We start from the raw sequence: 19,405 nt of genomic DNA on the forward strand, positions 1-19,405 counted from the left end.
GAAAGGAGAAAATATAAAAATGCAGTTAATGAAGCAGGCAAAAAGGAATACAAACGTCTCAAAAATGAGATCGACAAGAAGTGCAAAATGGCTAAGCAGGGATGGCTAGAGGACAAATGTAAGGATGTAGAGGCTTATTTCACTAGGGGTAAGATAGATACTGCCTACAGGAAAATTAAAGAGACCTTTGGAGATAAGAGAACCACTTGTATGAACATCAAGAGCTCAGATGGAAACCCAGTTCTAAGAAAAGAAGGGAAAGCAGAAAGGTGGAAGGAGTATATAGAGGGTCTATACAAGGGCGATGTACTTGAGGACAGTATTATGGAAATGGAAGAGGATGTAGATGAAGCTGAAATGGGAGATACGATACTGCGTGAAGAGTTTGACAAAGCACTGAAAGACCTGAGTCGAAACAAGGCCCCCGGAGTAGACAACATTCCATTGGAACTACTGACGGCCTTGGGAGAGCCATTCCTGACAAAACTGTACCATCTGGTGAGCAAGATGTATGAAACAGGCGAAATACCCTCAGACTTCAAGAAGAATATAATAATTCCAATCCCAAAGAAAGCAGGTGTTGACAGATGTGAAAATTACCGAACAATCAGTTTAATAACTCACAGCTGCAAAATACTAACACGAATTCTTTACAGACGAATGGAAAAACTAGTAGAAGCTGACCTCGGGGAAGATTAGTTTGGATTCCGTAGAAATACTGGAACACGTGAGGCAATACTGACCTTACGACTTATCTTAGAAGAAAGATTAAGGAAAGGCAAACCTACATTTCTAGCATTTGTAGACTTAGAGAAAGCTTTTGACAATGTTGACTGGAATACTCTCTTTCAAATTCTAAAGGTGGCAGGGGTAAAATACAGGAAGCGAAAGGCTATTTACAATTTGTACAGAAACCAGATGGCAGTTATAAGAGTCGAGGGACATGAAAGGGGAGCAGTGGTTGGGAAGGGAGTGGGACAGGGTTGTAGTCTATCCCCGATGTTATTCAATCTGTATATTGAGCAAGCAGTGAAGGAAACAAAAGAGAAATTCGGAGTAGGTATTAAAATCCATGGAGAAGAAATAAAAACCTTGAGGTTTGCCGATGACATTGTAATTCTGTAAGAGACAGCAAAGGACCTGGAAGTGCAGTTGAACGGAATGGACAGTGTCTTGAAAGGAGGATATAAGATGAACATCAACAAAAGCAAAACGAGGATAATGGAATGTAGTTGAATTAAGTCGGGTGATGCTGAGGAAATTAGATTAGGAAATGAGACACTTAAAGTAGTAAAGGAGTTTTGCTATTTGGGGAGCAAAGTAACTGATGATGGTCGAAGTAGAGAGGATATAAAATGTAGACTGGCAATGGCAAGGAAAGCGTTTCTGAAGAAGAGAAATTTGTTAACATCGAGTATAGATTTAAGTGTCAGGAAGTCATTTCTGAAAGTATTTGTATGGAGTGTAGCCATGTATGGAAGTGAAACATGGACGGTAAATAGTTTGGACAAGAAGAGAATAGAAGCTTTAGAAATGTGGTGCTACAGAAGAATGCTGAAGATTAGATGGGTAGATCACATAACTAATGAGGAAGTATTGAATAGGATTGGGGAGAAGAGAAGTTTGTGGCACAACTTGACTAGAAGAAGGGATCGGTTAGTAGGACATGTTCTGAGGCATCAAGGGATCACCAATTTAGTATTGGAGGGCAGCGTGGAGGGTAAAAATCGTAGGGGGAGACCAAGAGATGAATACATTAAGCAGATTCAGAAGGATGTAGGTTGCAGTAGGTACTGGGAGATGAAGAAGCTTGCTCAGGATAGAGTAGCATGGAGAGCTGCATCAAACCAGTCTCAGGACTGAAGACCACAACAACAACAACAACATAGTTATGTAGGTCTACTGAATTTATTCTTTTGAAAAGAATATTACAGAGATGTCTATGTCTGTCTTTTCCCATTTACTGGTTATGTACTTCATAAATGCTATTAAAAATACTCCTATTTTTTTTTAAATGTAGTGACCAAAATTTGTTATTGTACAATGGCTCTTACTGTGTGATATACCACACATACACAAAACTATTAACTAACCTTAATGGAACAAAGATGTCTTGTTGGTTTCAGATCTTGATTTGACATTGCTTCTGAAAAGTCAACAATTAGGTAAAGATGTCTCATCATACCAAGACGAACATTTCCACGTCTGTCTGCCTGTCTTCGTCTCTTTGCTCTTTGGATGATATCCGCAACAGATCCTTCAAGAAGACCTTCCTCATCTTCCTTGATTGCTTCCCTGAGAAATGAAATAAGCCAATAGGATTTAAGCAGTGTTTTTCTGAAATATAGGGCAAAAAAATTGCACAACGAACCCAGTATGGTATAGAGGGTTTTCATACCAACTTATGTGAAGCACAGATTTCTGGATATAAATAATTTTCCATGAGGAAAGATTGAGTTGTAATACTCATGGGAATACACTCCTGGAAATTGAAATAAGAACACCGTGAATTCATTGTCCCAGGAAGGGGAAACTTTATTGACACATTCCTGGGGTCAGATACATCACATGATCACACTGACAGAACCACAGGCACATAGACACAGGCAACAGAGCATGCACAATGTCGGCACTAGTACAGTGTATATCCCCCTTTCGCAGCAATGCAGGCTGCTATTCTCCCATGGAGACGAACGTAGAGATGCTGGATGTAGTCCTGTGGAACGGCTTGCCATGCCATTTCCACCTGGCGCCTCAGTTGGACCAGCGTTCTTGCTGGACGTGCAGACCGCGTGAGACGACGCTTCATCCAGTCCCAAACATGCTCAATGGGGGACAGATCCGGAGATCTTGCTGGCCAGGGTAGTTGACTTACACCTTCTAGAGCACGTTGGGTGGCACGGGATACATGCGGACGTGCATTGTCCTGTTGGAACAGCAAGTTCCCTTGCCGGTCTAGGAATGGTAGAACGATGGGTTCGATGACGGTTTGGATGTACCATGCACTATTCAGCGTCCCCTCGACGATCACCAGTGGTGTACGGCCAGTGTAGGAGATCGCTCCCCACACCATGATGCCGGGTGTTGGCCCTGTGTGCCTCGGTCGTATGCAGTCCTGATTGTGGCGCTCACCTGCACAGCGCCAAACACGCATACGACCATCATTGGCACCAAGGCAGAAGCGACTCTCATCGCTGAAGACGACACGTCTCCATTCGTCCCTCCATTCACGCCTGTCGCGACACCACTGGAGGCGGGCTGCACGATGTTGGGGCGTGAGCGGAAGACGGCCTAACGGTGTGCGGGACTGTAGCCCAGCTTCATGGAGACAGTTGCGAATGGTCCTCGCCGATACCCCAGGAGCAACAGTGTCCCTAATTTGCTGGGAAGTGGCGGTGCGGTCCCCTACGGCACTGCGTAGGATCCTACGGTCTTGGCGTGCATCCGTGCGTCGCTGCGGTCCGGTCCCAGGTCGACGGGCATGTGCACCTTCCGCTGACCACTGGCGACAACATTGATGTACTGTGGAGACCTCACGCCCCACGTGTTGAGCAATTCGGCGGTACGTCCACCCGGTCTCCCGCATGCCCACTATACGCCCTCGCTCAAAGTCCGTCAACTGCACATATGGTTCACGTCCACGCTGTCGCAGCATGCTACCAGTGTTAAAGACTGCGATGGAGCTCCGTATGCCACGGCAAACTGGCTGACACTGACGGCGGTGGTGCACAAATGCTGCGCAGCTAGCGCCATTCGACGGCCAACACCGCGGTTCCTGGTGTGTCCGCTGTGCCGTGCGTGTGATCATTGCTTGTACAGCCCTCTCGCAGTGTCTGGAGCAAGTATGGTGGGTCTGACACACCGGTGTCAATGTGTTCTTTTTTCCATTTCCAGGAGTGTATATAGGAACAGAAATACTACATACACAGAGTAACTAACTTTTCAGTGAAAGGCACTGTACAAGAAAAGTTTACTATTGACTGCAATGTCCATTAACATCAAATGGCTCTTACGAAAACAAACATCAGAAAACATTACATTACATTGAGAATCGGGAACCTTCCCTCCGCTTTTTCATTCACACGCTGTGTTCTGTAAATCTCATTGAGAATGTAGAATGAATCAAATAGAGGCAGCCACCACAGGCAACGTCTGTGAAGTCTACTACAAACATATTATGTAGTGCTAGACAATTCACACTGATAATTATGGGAATGACTGTGTAATTGTGTATGGACATAGGAGAAAAGCAGCTACTTTGAAGAAAGTCACTTCTTCTCTTCCAATAATCACCTACAATCTTAGTTTATGTCTGAATATCTTGATGTTTACAATTTGCCCATCCGTTGTCTGCTGGCAACCTGCACAGTAACATGGAACTCAATCTGAAACCTAGACAAAAATGCACAGACAATATGGAAATTATTTTTATAGTTGCAGTTGTGGGGTTTATGTTACATTCTGAAATCACACTTTTTATTAATCACAAAATACCATTACAGTGTAGATGTAATGAATGGCACATAAGAGTAAGAAATCCTAGGAATCAGAAAGGCTTTTGCAAGATGTCTGATTTTCAACTTAACATAATACTATTATTGCATGCATCTGTAGAAAAAATACTTTCTACCTTACGTGCATTACAGCAAAAAATTATGCCACTGGCCAGTAATGAATGAAAATATGCCAAGTATGCCACTGAAATTGTCTGAGGATCATCAAAATTAGAGAGGAAGCAGAAAAAACTGAACTTTTTGCTTGACTTACCACACACTGGTCCTGTATCAGTTCATTATGTATCTGAATGCCTAGTAAGTACACACATGGAGTCTAATCCAGAGTGAGCCCACTGATCTGTACTTCTGGTACCTACAAGTCATTTTTATGTGTTTGGAACAGAACAATATGAGCCTTTGTAAGATAAAGTATTGAATTGTTTGCAGGAAACCATTTCCACACTTATTCCACTATTTTCCTGATTGTGTCTGGTATGGATATGTTTGGGCGCTTTATGCTGGTTCAGCAAATGCAATGGATTTTGATGGATCCTCAAAAGTGCCTAGTAAATCATTTAATTAGGGCAGGAACAGAAGCAGACCAAGCAACAAATCTTGCAGTGTACCATGTTTAATTCCAGAAACAAATTTTCACTCTGCAGCGAGTGTGTGTTGATCTGTAACTTCCGGGCAGATCAACACTGCATCCTGGACTGAGATTTGAAGTCAGGACCTTTGCCTTTCGCAGGCAAGTGCTCTACCGACTGAGCTACCCAAGCACGACTCATGACCTGACCTGAAATCTTTACTCCTGCCAGTATCTCATCCAAGCTTTACAGAAGCTATCTTAGAAAACCTACATGACTAGCAATACTGGAAGAAAGGATGTTGCAGAGGTATGGCTTAACCACAGCCTGGGGGATAGTATGTGCTGATATGAAACTTCCTGGCAGACTAAGGTAGGAGATGAGGTAGTGGTGGAAGTAAAGCTGTGAGGACAGGTCGTGAGTCAGGCTTGGGTAGCTGAGTTGGTAGAGCACTTGCCCGTGAAAGGCGAAGGTTCTGAGATTGAGTCTCATTCTGGTACACAGTTTTAAAGTTTAAAGCCCAGTAGAAAATTTTGGACAACTCATGAGATATTAAGGAGGAAATATGAAGATATAGTAAATGAAGCCAACAAAAGGAAATAAAGACATCTAAAAATGAGATTGACAGAGAGTGCAAAATGGCTGGGAGAGAAATGCAAGGATGTAAAAGCATGCACAGGGAAAAGATAGGTGACACCTGTAGGAAAATTGGACAGACCTTCAGAAAAAAAGAGAAGCAGCTGTACGGGTATCAAGAGCTGGAATAGCAAGTCAATATTAAGCACAAGGATTGAAAGGTTGAATTCCTATTGGTGGTCATAGTATTCCTAGTTCAATTCTTGGGCTAATCTCCTGGAAAGCCAAAAATTGAAAAGAATAAATACCAAGGCTATACAAGCGAGTAGATGAAGATGAGGTGGGTGACATGATTCTGTGAGAAACATTTCACAGAACTCTTGAAAGATTTATGTCAAAACACACCCCATGGAGCAGATGATACTGAATTATAGAGATCCTTGGGGGAGCCAGCCATGTTAAAACTATACCTTCTGGTAGATAAGGTATGTGAGACAGGCAAAATACCTTCACATGTCCAGAAAATTGTAGTAATTTCAATTCCAAAGCAAGCAGACACTATAAGTGTAAATATTACCGAATCATCAGTTTAAGAAACAATGCTTGCAAAACCGTGACAAATTATATACAGAAGAAGGGAAAAACTGGTGGAATCTGACCTCAGGGTAGATCAGTTTGGATTCTGGAGAAAGGTAGGAACATATGAGGCAACATGGACCCAACAATTTCTATTAGAAGATTGATTAAGATAAGGCAAAGACATATTTATAGCACCTGAAAATTTAGAGAAAATATTTGACAGTGTTGACTGGAACACATTCTTTGAAATTCTGAAGGCAGCTGGGATAAAATACATGATGGAAAGATTATTTTTAATTTCTACACAAACCAGATTGCAGTTGTTAAGTGTCAAAGGACATGACAAGGAAGCAGTGGTTGAGAAGGGAGTCACAAGAATGGGACCAACGATGACTGAAGAGTATCATTCAACATGATGGAAGTGCAACAAAACCACTAACTTCTGCAGATTTCAATGCTGGGCCATCAATGAGTGTCAGCAGGCAAATCATTCAACAAAAACATCATCAATATTGGCTTTCGGAGCCAAGGGCCCACTCGTGTACTCTTGATGACTGCACGACACAAAGCTTTACGTCTCGCCTCTGCCTGTCAACACGGACATTGGAAACATGTTGTCTGATTCGACAAGTCTCGTTTCAAATTGTGTCGAGCGTATGTACGTGTACAGGTGTGGAGGCAGCCTCATAAACCCATGGACCCAGCATGTCAGCAGGGGACTGTTCAAGATGGTGGAGGCTCTGAAATGGTATCAGGAGTGTGCAGTAGGAGTGATATCAGACCCCTGATACATCTAGATACAACTTTGACAGGTGACACGTACATAATCATCCTGTCTGATCACCTGCATACATTCAAGTCCATTGTGCATTCTGGTGGGCAATTCCAGCAGGACAATGCAACACCCTACATGTCCAGAATTGTTACAGAGTGGCTCCAGGAACACTCTTCTGATTTTAAACACTTCCACTGGCCACCAAACTCCCCAGACATGAATATTACTGAGCATGTCTGGGATGCCTTGCAACATGCTGTTCAGAAGAGATATCCACCCCTCGTACTCTTACGGATTTATGGACAACCCTGCAGGATTCATGGTGTCCATTCCCTCCAGCATTACTTCAGACATTAGTCTAGTCCATGCCACGTCATGCTGCGGCACTTCTGTGTGCTCGTGGGGACCCTACACGAAATTAGCAGTTTTTTTGGTGTTTTGAATCTATACATAATGAAAGCAATAAAGGAAACCAAGGAGAACCTTGGAGAGAGAATTAAAGTTCAAGGAGAAGAAATAAAAACTCTGATATTTACTGATGACATTGTAAGTCTCGCAGAAACAACGAAGGACTTAGAAGAACAGTTGAACTGAATAGATAGCATTTTGAAAAGAGATTGTAAGATGAGCACCAACAAAAGTAATGTAAGGTTAATTGAATGTAGGTTAAGGTTAATGGAATGTAGCCAAGTTAAATACGGTGGTGTTGAAGGAATTAGATAAGGAAATGGGACCCTAATAGTACTATGAAGCCCTTTGCTATTTGGGCAGCAAAATGACTGATGATGGCTGAAGCAAAGAGAGTGTAAAATTAATGCTGGATGTAACAAGGAAATCACTTCTGGAAAGGAAACAAACAATGGATACTCCACATAGGAATGTCAACAACGTAGGAAAAGATAGATTGCTACTAACCGTAAAGAAGACATGGTACGTTGCAGACAGGCACAATTAAAAATCACTTAAACCACTCCGGACTGGAACAACTGAATCACATCCTTTGTCAAGACTTTGATTACCTGTCATTGTGCCCTGAAATGAGGGACATACTACCTGAGACCCTTCCCACCAATCCTAAAGTGGGGTTGCGTCGTCCACCCAACCTCCACAACATCCTAGTCCATCCCTATGCCACTCCCAATCCCACAGGGAAGACCCATGTGCGAGACCTGCCCAATCCAGCCACCCAGCACTTCTTATTCCAGTACTGTCACAGGTTTACCCTAGCCCATCAGGGGCTGGGCACCTGCGAAGGCAGCCATGCCATTTACTAGCTCTGCTGCATCCTCTGCACAGCTTTTTACAATGGTATAACTACCAAGCAGCTGTTCACCAGGACGATCGGCCACTGCCAAACTGTGGCCAGGAGCACAGTAGTAGACCACCCTGTGGCACAACATGCAGCTGAACATACTGCTTCACTACCCGAGCCATCTGGATCCACCCCTCCACCACCAGCTTTTCTGAACTGCGCAGATGGGAGTTATCCTTACAACACATTCTCAGCTCCTGTAATTATTCTGACCTCAACCTACAGTAACATATTGTCCCAACACCCTCCACTCAACAGTTTCCATCCCCTCTGTTCCACCATCTTCTCCATATTCTCGTCTCCCAGCCTCTTCGTTTGGGAACCTCTGCCAATACATACACTTATTTTTATTGCTTTTCTCATTTTTCCCCACCTCCCTTGCCCGCAACCTCCTGATGCAGTGCCTATTGGCATTCTGGTCCCTGCACACTCCACCTGACAGCGTTCATCTCTCTCCCAACCCGTATACTATTATCCCTCCCCATTCCTCGCCCCCTCCAGACTGCTGCTGCTCTTTTGCTGACGAAGGCTATGGCCAAAAGCTTTGTATAAGTGTCTTTTAATTGTGCCTGTCTGTAACTTAATGTGTCTTCTTTACAATAAGTAACAACTTATCTTTTCTTACACTGTTGATATAGAAGCTTTATGTGGTGCTTCATAAGAAGGCTGAAGGTAAGTTACAAAACAATTGCTGATTTCACCCTATAATGAAAGATACTAACTAGGAATCGTCAAAATAAATTGGTTGGTTGGTTTGTTGGTTAAAAGAAGGGGGAGGGGGGGGGGGGACTGAACTGCTGGGTCATCAGTCCCTTGTTCCCAGTAAAATAATACACAACAGAAAGAAGAAAAGAAAGGAGACATACAGTACAATAATAAGAGAAAGGAAGAACCAGAAGGACAACCAACACTACTACGGACAAAACAGGAAAAGAAAACCACAGAGAGAAGCAAGAAACAGGTAGAAGGTGTAAAAACAAGAGAGTAGATGGTTGTGGCTAGCCGACCACGAGAATACAAAAGAAAAGCCAGCCACTCTGCAACACATTACAACATCCACCCTAAAAGCATCAGAGCGCAGAACACAAAGGGACAAAGGACATGTGCTTAAACTTATATACACTCCTGGAAATGGAAAAAAGAACACATTGACACCGGTGTGTCAGACCCACCATACTTGCTCCGGACACTGCGAGAGGGCTGTACAAGCAATGATCACACGCACGGCACAGCGGACACACCAGGAACCGCGGTGTTGGCCGTCGAATGGCGCTAGCTGTGCAGCATTTGTGCACCGCCGCCGTCAGTGTCAGCCAGTTTGCCGTGGCATACGGAGCTCCATCGCAGTCTTTAACACTGGTAGCATGCCGCGACAGCGTGGACGTGAACCGTATGTGCAGTTGACGGACTTTGAGCGAGAGCGTATAGTGGGCATGCGGGAGACCGGGTGGACGTACCGCCGAATTGCTCAACACGTGGGGCGTGAGGTCTCCACAGTACATCAATGTTGTCGCCAGTGGTCGGCGGAAGGTGCACGTGCCCGTCGACCTGGGACCGGACCGCAGCGACGCACGGATGCACGCCAAGACCGTAGGATCCTACGCAGTGCCGTAGGGGACCGCACCGCCACTTCCCAGCAAATTAGGGACACTGTTGCTCCTGGGGTATCGGCGAGGACCATTCGCAACCGTCTCCATGAAGCTGGGCTACGGTCCCGCACACCGTTAGGCCGTCTTCCGCTCACGCCCCAACATCGTGCAGCCCGCCTCCAGTGGTGTCGCGACAGGCGTGAATGGAGGGACGAATGGAGACGTGTCGTCTTCAGCGATGAGAGTCGCTTCTGCCTTGGTGCCAATGATGGTCGTATGCGTGTTTGGCGCCGTGCAGGTGAGCGCCACAATCAGGACTGCATACGACCGAGGCACACAGGGCCAACACCCGGCATCATGGTGTGGGGAGCGATCTCCTACACTGGCCGTACACCACTGGTGATCGTCGAGGGGACACTGCACGGTACATCCAAACCGTCATCGAACCGATTGTTCTACCATTCCTAGACCGGCAAGGGAACTTGCTGTTCCAACATGACAATGCACGTCCACATGTATCCCGTGCCACCCAACGTGCTCTAGAAGGTGTAAGTCAACTACCCTGGCCAGCAAGACCTCCGGATCTGTCCCCCATTGAGCATGTTTGGGACTGGATGAAGCGTCGTCTCACGCGGTCTGCACCTCCAGCACGAACGCTGGTCCAACTGAGGCGCCAGGTGGAAATGGCATGGCAAGCCGTTCCACAGGACTACATCCAGCATCTCTACGATCGTCTCCATGGGAGAATAGCAGCCTGCATTGCTGCGAAAGGTGGATATACACTGTACTAGTGCCGACATTGTGCATGCTCTGTTGCCTGTGTCTATGTGCCTGTGATTCTGTCAGTGTGATCATGAGATGTATCTGACCCCAGGAATGTGTCAATAAAGTTTCCCCTTCCTGGGACAATGAATTCATGGTGTTCTTATTTCAATTTCCAGGAGTGTAGAACGATAAAACCCACCATCACGTATAAAACGTAAAACTAAATTAGCCAATGAGGCGTTTCAGCTAAAATTAATAGCAACAAGTCCGGTAACTGAAGAGTCCGTCGCAGGGCAGTCAAAGAAGGGCAGCTCACCAAGATATGGGACACTATCAGCCGGGCGCCACACTGACACTGAGATGGATCATCATAGCGCAGAAGGTAGCCATGTGTAACCCAAGCGTGGCCAATACGGAGCCGGCAGAGAACCACAGAGTCCTTACGAGAGGCCTGCATGGAGGACTGCCGCACATTCGCAGTCTCCTTAATGGCATGCAGTTTGTTGTGCATGCTGAGGTTATGCTATTTCATCTCCCAGAGCCGCAAAAACTTGCGGCATAGTACTGAACGCAAGTCAGTTGCAGAGAAGCCTATCCCCATAAGCACGTTCCGCTTAGCCTGTTTGGCCAGCCTGTCGGCAAGTTTGTTGCTTGGGATTCCGATGTGACCTGAGCCCCAAACACCACGGAACGACTGGAACGTTCCAGGGCATAGATGGACTCCTGGATGGTCGCTACCAAAGGATGATAAAAGTAGCACTGGTTGACAGTTTGTAGGCTGCTCAAGGAGTCAGTACATAGAAGAATCGACTTCCAAGGGCATGAACGGATGTGGTAAGAGCACGAGATATGGCCACCAGCTCAGCTGTGAAAACACTGCAGCCATCGGGCAAGGAATGCTGTTCAATATTTCCTCCATGGACATACGCGAAGTCAACATGAGCATCAGCCATCGAGCCGTCAGTGTAAACCACTTCGTGGCCTCGGTAAATGTCAAGAATCGAGAAGAATTGGCAGCGGAGAGACGCGGGGTTAACAGAGTCCTTAGGGCCATGCGAAAGGTCCTGGCGAAGCTGCAGCCTAGGTGTACACCATGGAGGTGTACATGAATGGACCTCAAGTATGGATGGTAAAGGCAAGGACTCCAGTTCGGAAAGAAGGGATCGGACACGAACTGCAACTGGAAGTCCTGTCATGGGCGGCCCACTGTGGGTAGGAAATGGAGATGGTGATTCGGATACACAGGAGAACTATGAACATGTACAACGTAATTGGCCAGCAGTTGTGCATGTCTAACCTGCAATGGAGGGATTCCTGCCTCCCCAAGGACGCTGGTCACTGGATTCGTCCTAAAAGCTCCTGTCGCTAGGCGAATGCCACAGTGGTGCACTGGGTTGAGTAAACACAGCACTGAGAGTGCCGCCGAACCATGAACCAGACTCCCATTGTCAAGGCAGAATTGAACAAAGGCTCTGTAGAGCTACAGCAGCGTGGAGTGATTTGCACCCCAGTTGGTGTTGCTCAGGCAGCAGAGGGCATTGAGGTGTTGCCAGCACTTCCACTTAAGCTCACAAAGGTGAGGAAGTCAAGTCAATTGGGTGTTGAAAACCAGTCCTAAGAATCAATATGTCTCCACTATAGTGAGTGGGTCATCATTAAGGTAAAGTTCTGGTTCTGGACAAATGGTATGACGCCGACAGAAATGCATAACAGACGACGTTGTTGCCGAAAGCTGGAAATCGTGGGCTAGAGTCCATGACTGCGCCTTGTGGATGGTTCCCTGTAGGTGCCACTCAGCAACACCAGTACTGGTGGCGCAGTAGGAAATACAGAAGTCGTCTGCATATAGAGAAGGTGACATGGACGGCCCCACTCAGAAGCCCCACTCGTATAATGTGGCAAGGATATGACATCGCCAGGTCGTGTCATACGCTTTTCGTAAATAAAAAAAGACGGCAACCAGGCGTTGGCATCTGGAAAAGGCTGTTTGGATGGCAGACTCGAGGGACACAAGATTATCAGTGGTAGAGCGACCCTGGCCGAAGTCGCCCTGACGTGGAGCCAGTAGGCTATGTGACTCCAGGACCCAACCCAACCGCCGACACACCATACACTCCAGCAGCTTACAAAGAATGTTGGTGAGGCTGATGTGCCGATAGCTATCCACATCAAGAGGGTTTTGACTGGGTTTGAGCACTGCAATGATGGTGTTCTCCCGCCATTGCGATAGAAAGACGCCCGCACCAGATCTGGTTGAAGATGATGAGGAGGTGTCACTTGAGTCAGATGAGAGATGTTTAATCATCTGACTGTGGATCCAATCTGGCCCAGGAGTAGTGGTGGTGGTTAGTGTTTAATGTCCCGTCGACAACGAGGTCATTAGAGACGGAGCGCAAGCTCGGGTTAGGGAAGGATTGGGAAGGAAATCGGCCGTGCCCTTTCAAAGGAACCATCCCGGCATTTGCCTGAAACGATTTAGGGAAATCACGGAAAACCTAAATCAGGATGGCCGGAGACGGGATTGAACCGTCGTCCTCCCGAATGCGAGTCCAGTGTGCTAACCACTGCGCCACCTCGCTCGGTGCCCAGGAGTAGTGTTGGGACAATGTGCAAGGGCATTGAGGAGCTCCCACTCTGTAAATGGGGCATTATACGGTTCACTGTGGCGTGTAGTAAACGACAGGACTTTCCCTTCCAGCCGCTGTTTCATAGTGTGAAAGGCTGAAGGGTAATTCTCCGACACAGAGGCTCGAGCACAGTGCTAAGCAAAGTGCTCGGCAATCGCGTTTGAGTTGGCAGATAACACACCATTTATGTTAACACCGGGAATACCTGTCGCGATCTGGTATCCAAAAACATCTTTGATCTTTGCCCAGACAAGGGAAGGTGATGTATGGCACCCAATGGTCGAGACGTATCTCTCCCATCACTCCTGCTTCCGTTGTTTGATAAGTTGCTGAATGGGGGCACGGAGCCATTTAAAGGCTATAAGGTGCTCGAAGAAAGGGTGCCGCTGTAAAGGATGCCGATGCTCCTTAATTGCTTCAGCGACTTCCGGCAACCACCAAGGGACTGCCTTTCGCCAGGGGCACCCTAAAGAGAGAGGGATCGTGTTTACTGCCACACAAACTATTGTTGTAGTCACTTGCTCAACCATTACACTGATGTCACAGTGTGGGGGAGATTCAACGGTGACAGCAGAGTGAAAGTTTCCCAGTCCACCTTGTTTAAGGCCCATCTGGGAAAGCATCTGTGGGGCTGGCGCCAGGGCAATGAGAGGAAGATGGGAAAGTGGTCAAGACCACATAGGTCGTCGTGTGCTCTCCAGTGGATAGATGGGAGAAGTCCTGGGCTAAAAAATGATAAATCAATGGCCGAATAGCTACCATGGGCCACACTGAAATGAGTAGCAGCCACTGTATTTAAGAGGAAGAAGTTGAAATGAGGCAGTGAAGTTTCGATGTCTATGCCTCGGCCAGTAAGCACCGTGCCACCCCACATGGGGTTATGGGCGTTAAAATCTCCCAAAAGTAGGAAAGGTTTAGGGAGTTGATCAATCAGTGCAGCTAATACATTCAGGGGTACTGCACCATCTGGAGGAAGATATACATTGCTGACAGTTATTTCCTGTGTCGTCCTTATTCTGACAGCCAACAGCTTCAAGAGGGGTTTGAAGGGGCACAGTTTCACTACAGACTGAGTTTAGGACATAAACACAAACTCCACCTGATACTCGATTACAGTCACTACGGTTCCTGGAGTATCCCTTACAGCTGCGGAAGGCAGGAGTCCGCATTGCAGGGAACCAGGTTTCCTGGAGGACAATGCAGAAGGCAGGAGTAAAGCTTAACAGTTGCCGTAGCTAAGTCAGGTGGTGGAAAAAATCACTGCAATTCCACTGGAGGATGACGTCATCGTGAGATTGGGAAGGCATGGAACATTCAATGAGGCAGTTTATGCCTCAGGATCACCTGCTGCCACCGACTTTTTGCCTGAGCAGTCTACATCCATTGTGTCTGAGGGTCCGGCAAGGTCTAGGTCCTCATCAGACGCCAGAATCTCCACCTCATCCACAGACGCAGAGCTTGAAGGTAGCAGTGGTGTAGGTGCCACCGCAATTCCCTTGGTCTTGGGGACCTTCTTTTTGGATTTCTCTCGCTGCTCTTTGGGTTTTCCTGGCTAGGAGGACTTCACTGATTCAGTCTCCGGGACTGAGGATGAGCATTAAGCCCTACGATCAGCTGCTTTTAGGCCCTTCAGCCTCTGCTGGGTGTCATCTTTCCCACTAGCAAAATCCCGGGAAGGGAGTGACCCAAGGGACCACTTCCTTGCAAGAGGAGCGAAAGAAGACTTAAGTTTCTCTGGCTCAGAAGTGGGAACTTATATCCCAGATGGTTGAGGGGGGTGTTGCTCCTGAAGTAGGTGGTGCGGGAGCAATAGGGAGGGAAGTGCCCCCCCCCCCCCCCACCAAGGGGGCGGGTGTAGTCTTCTGGTTCTGAGAGGTGACAGGAATGCGAGGAACTGATGGGGCGACAACTGTTCTCGTAGCAGCAGTGTAAGAGGAGGTCATAGCCACAGGGTGTAGGCGCTCAAATTTCCTCTTAGCCTCAGAGTAGGTCAGTTGGTCCAGCGTCTTATAGTCCATGATTTTCCTCTTTTTCTGTAAAATCCTGCAGTCTGGCGAGCAAGGTGAATGATGCTCTCCACAACTGACACAGATAGGAGGCAGGGCACATGGAGTATTGGGATGTTACGGGCGTACGCAATCTCGACATGTGATGCTGGAAGTACAGCGGATGGCTGAACTTCCAGCACTTAAGGCACAGCACCGGGGGAGGGATATATGGCTTGATGTCACAGCGGTAGACCATCACCTTGACCTTCTCGGATAATGTGTCTTCCTGGAAGGCCAAGATGAAGGCACTGGTGGCAACCTGATTATCCCTCGGACCCTGGTGGATGCACCGGACGAAATGAACACCTCGACACTCTAAATTGGCGCGCAGCTCGTCGTCAAGCTGCAAAAGAAGGTCCCTGTGGAATATAATACCCTGGTCCATATTTAAGCTCTTATGGGGTGTGATGGTAACAGAAACATCCCCCAAATTGTCACAAGTGAGTAATGCCCATGACTGGGCAGAGGATGTTGTTTTTATCAAGACTGACCCAGAGCGCATTTTGGGCAAGCCATCCACCTCCCCAAACTTGTCCTCCAAATGGTCCACAAAAAACATTTCAGCTTGCCCTTCTTTGCTTAGGACTAGTTTTCCATCTGAGCTCTTGATATTCATACAGCTGGTTCTCGTTTCTCCAAAGGCCTCCTTAATTTTCCTGTAAGCGGTATCTATCTTTCCCCCAGAGATATATGCTTCTAAATCCTTACAAAGGTACCGTTACTGAATTTAACAAGGTTCTGTGGGAATACCTCAATCTCACTGTAACTGGGAGAAATACATGAGTGTTGTATCAGACTCTGTTGAGAGTAATTCCATGTTAAGTAGACCTGGGGTCCCTTCTCAACCATTTCCAAAGCTAATGGAATTTTCTGGGAAGGTTCCATGATGTCTTGGATGGATACAAACAAAGTTTCAGTCCAGTGTCTCTTTGATCCCGTTTCTACAGCCTCTTGTAGATAGGAATCCCAAGTTTGCAAAACCAAATGCATGCCAAAGTGCCAACTTTGGACACTTTTATGGTAAGTACTCTCAAGTTAGAAGCCCCCGATTTTGTCTACTTAAAAAAACTTTTTAATATATTACTGATTAGATTTTTAAATACCTATGGTGACAGCTGTCCTTCATAAATGGTAGACAATTAATTGTGCACCTTGGACAGGTCATCTTTAACCATCTATAAATCATGATTCTGCACATGGATTCAGCCAAGAATAGGTAATATAACACACAACCATATTGACTTCTTGTGTTTTTTGTACAACAGCTCTTTGTCTGTCAAAATATATGCACCTGCAAATTTGATTAAAATGTTTTGGGTGCCAAGTTTTGGGTAGTTTTGGAGCCCATATCTCAACTGTATTTTCTTTATCTTTGTCATCGTTCTGTATCCAGATAGATAATTATTTAAGCTTCACAACCTACACAGTTTGATTTCTGATGCATGCCTTCTTATGGCTGAAGAACATCGCTCAAATTTATTATTTTTCATACATAACGTATATGCTTGAATTTGACAATGAGTAAATAGAAAGTAAAAACAGTAAAAACTGCTCGAATGTGAATAAAAATACAAGTGTAGTTGTGTGCAAATCAAATTCCAAGCAATAAGTAGCAATAAAATAAATGAAAATTCATGCCAACTTATGATGGAATTACTCCCAAAGTTTTCATAAATCCAACCCTGAAGAAATTTCATAAAAATAGGAATTATAGAAAACATTGTTGAACATGTTGTCAAGACATTTTTAGTACATTGTTTTAATCTTGCTGTGTCTAGAAAGAGCATCCTTAAAGCTTCAGAAGCTATATAGTTAAATTTCAAACCCATGCCTACTTATGGAATAAATTACCTCCAAGATTTTGTAAATACATATTACTATTATTACTGAAAACATTAACAAAATGGTATACATCCGTTGTTGAATGAGTATATAAAATTTCAGGTGATTAATTTCTCTCTGGTGTTGATCTTGTGATTAGCTCGCTCTTAGAAATTTATGTGACTGAATTAATTTGTGTTTTGAGTCTACATCTGCATCTACTGTATTAACCAAGAAGTGTTCTTTTTTTGATCAAGATGGCACTGACTGTCACAAGCCTACAGCATTTCCTAAAAGTCTACTTAAGTCAGTGAAATAAATATCATTGCTGAACAAAGAGGTTTTAAAACTTAGAAGTGGACTCAACTTTACAGAAAATGCCCAAATCTGCTCACATCATAATGTCCTGCTGATGACAAAATTTCAATTTCTGCAAAATACCTGCTGCAATACATGTAGGAAAAATAAACAGGAAGTTAAGAATGATTTATATCTAAATGAAAGTGTTGAAAAGCTGAAACTGTTGACAAACGAAGTTTTCACGCCTGGCCAGAAGCATTGTATCAGATGTCCATAAGAATTTGTTCATAGGCAAGTACAGCCTTAGGACAAGCAAGAGTTAAGTGGCTGCTGATTGTATGGGCACAGGTGACATTTGCTACACAGTCAGTCTCGTGGAGATTGACCTTTAAAGCTTTAATGAATTAGCAAAATAGGTCGCTTAATCCAGAGAGTTTAGAAAGCACGAGATTGCTAATTTCCACAGATGTTGTGGAAATACAAATGGTGAAGCAATGCCAGAAAGCCAAGTGTATGGACATTTTAATTAATAAACTAAAAATTAAAATCATCATTCAAATCACTCCACCCAAGTTCAAATTTTGGGCCTGGTTCCAAGCAGCTAGAGTACACAACAAAGAGCAAAATAATTCAGCATTTCTGTGAGAATGGTGAAGCAGGCAAGGAAACTGAAGATGGCAACTGGCATTTTGGCAGTACCTGCAAGACGGGAGAGAAAACAACTCTATGATATGTTGCTGTTGTGGTCTTCAGTCCTGAGACTGGTTTGATGCAGCTGCTCTCCATGCTACTCTATCCTGTGCAAGCTTCTTCATCTCCCAGTACCTACTGTAACCTACATCCTTCTGAATCTGCTTAGTGTATTCTTCTCTTGGTCTCCCTCTACGATTTTTACCCTCCACGCTGCCCTCCAATACTAAATTGGTGATCCCTTGATGCCTCAGAACATGTACTACCAACCGATCCCTTCTTCTGTTGTGCCACAAACTTCTCTTCTCCCCAATCCTATTCAATACTTCCTCATTATTTATGTGATCTACCCATCTAATCTTCAGCATTCTTCTGTAGCACCACATTTCTAAAGCTTCTATTCTCTTCTTGTCCAAACTATTTATTGTCCATGTTTCACTTCCATACATGGCTACGCTCCATACAAATACTTTCAGAAATGACTTCCTGGCACTTAAATCTATACTCGATGTTAACAAATTTCTCTTCTTCAGAAACGCTTTCCTTGCCATTGCCAGTCTACATTTTATATCCTCTCTACTTCGACCATCATCAGTTATTTTGCTTCCCAAATAGCAAAACTCCTTTACTACTTTAAGTGTCTCATTTCCTAATCTAATTTCCTCAGCATCACCCGACTTAATTCGACTACATTCCATTATCCTCGTTTTGCTTTTGTTGATGTTCATCTTATATCCTCCTTTCAAGACACTGTCCATTCCATTCAACTGCTCTTCCAAGTCCTTTGCTGTCTCTGACAGAATTACAATGTCATCGGCGAACCTCAAGGTTTTTATTTCTTCTCCATGGATTTTAATACCTACTCCGAATTTCTCTTTTGTTTCCTTCACTGCTTGCTCAATATACAGATTGAATAACATCGGGGATAGACTACAACCCTGTCCCACTCCCTTCCCAACCACTGCTCCCCTTTCATGTCCCTCGACTCTTATAACTGCCATCTGGTTTCTGTACAAATTGTAAATTGCCTTTCGCTCCCTGTATTTTACCCCTGCCACCTTTAGAATTTGAAAGAGAGTATTCCAGTCAACATTGTCAAAAGCTTTCTCTAAGTCTACAAATGCTAGAAACATAGGTTTGCCTTTCCTTAATCTTTCTTCTAAGATAAGTCGTAAGGTCAGTATTGCCTCACATGTTCCAGTATTTCTACGGACTCCAAACTGATCTTCCCCGAGGTCGG

At 45.2% G+C, this 19,405-nt stretch overlaps 1 protein-coding gene across 1 annotated transcript in view; it reads right to left on the bottom strand.

Annotated features, from left to right (window-relative positions):
* LOC126174858 (general transcription factor IIH subunit 2) overlaps positions 1-19,405 on the bottom strand; it is a 117,495-nt gene that overhangs the window by 82,790 nt on the left and 15,300 nt on the right. The window contains exon 2 of the mRNA XM_049921255.1: positions 2,094-2,295. Coding sequence (XP_049777212.1) covers positions 2,094-2,295 — 202 coding nt within the window. The remainder of the gene's footprint in view (positions 1-2,093; positions 2,296-19,405) is intronic.

This window comes from Schistocerca cancellata, chromosome 3, assembly GCF_023864275.1.
Source record: "Schistocerca cancellata isolate TAMUIC-IGC-003103 chromosome 3, iqSchCanc2.1, whole genome shotgun sequence".
Lineage (NCBI taxonomy): Eukaryota > Metazoa > Arthropoda > Insecta > Orthoptera > Acrididae > Schistocerca > Schistocerca cancellata.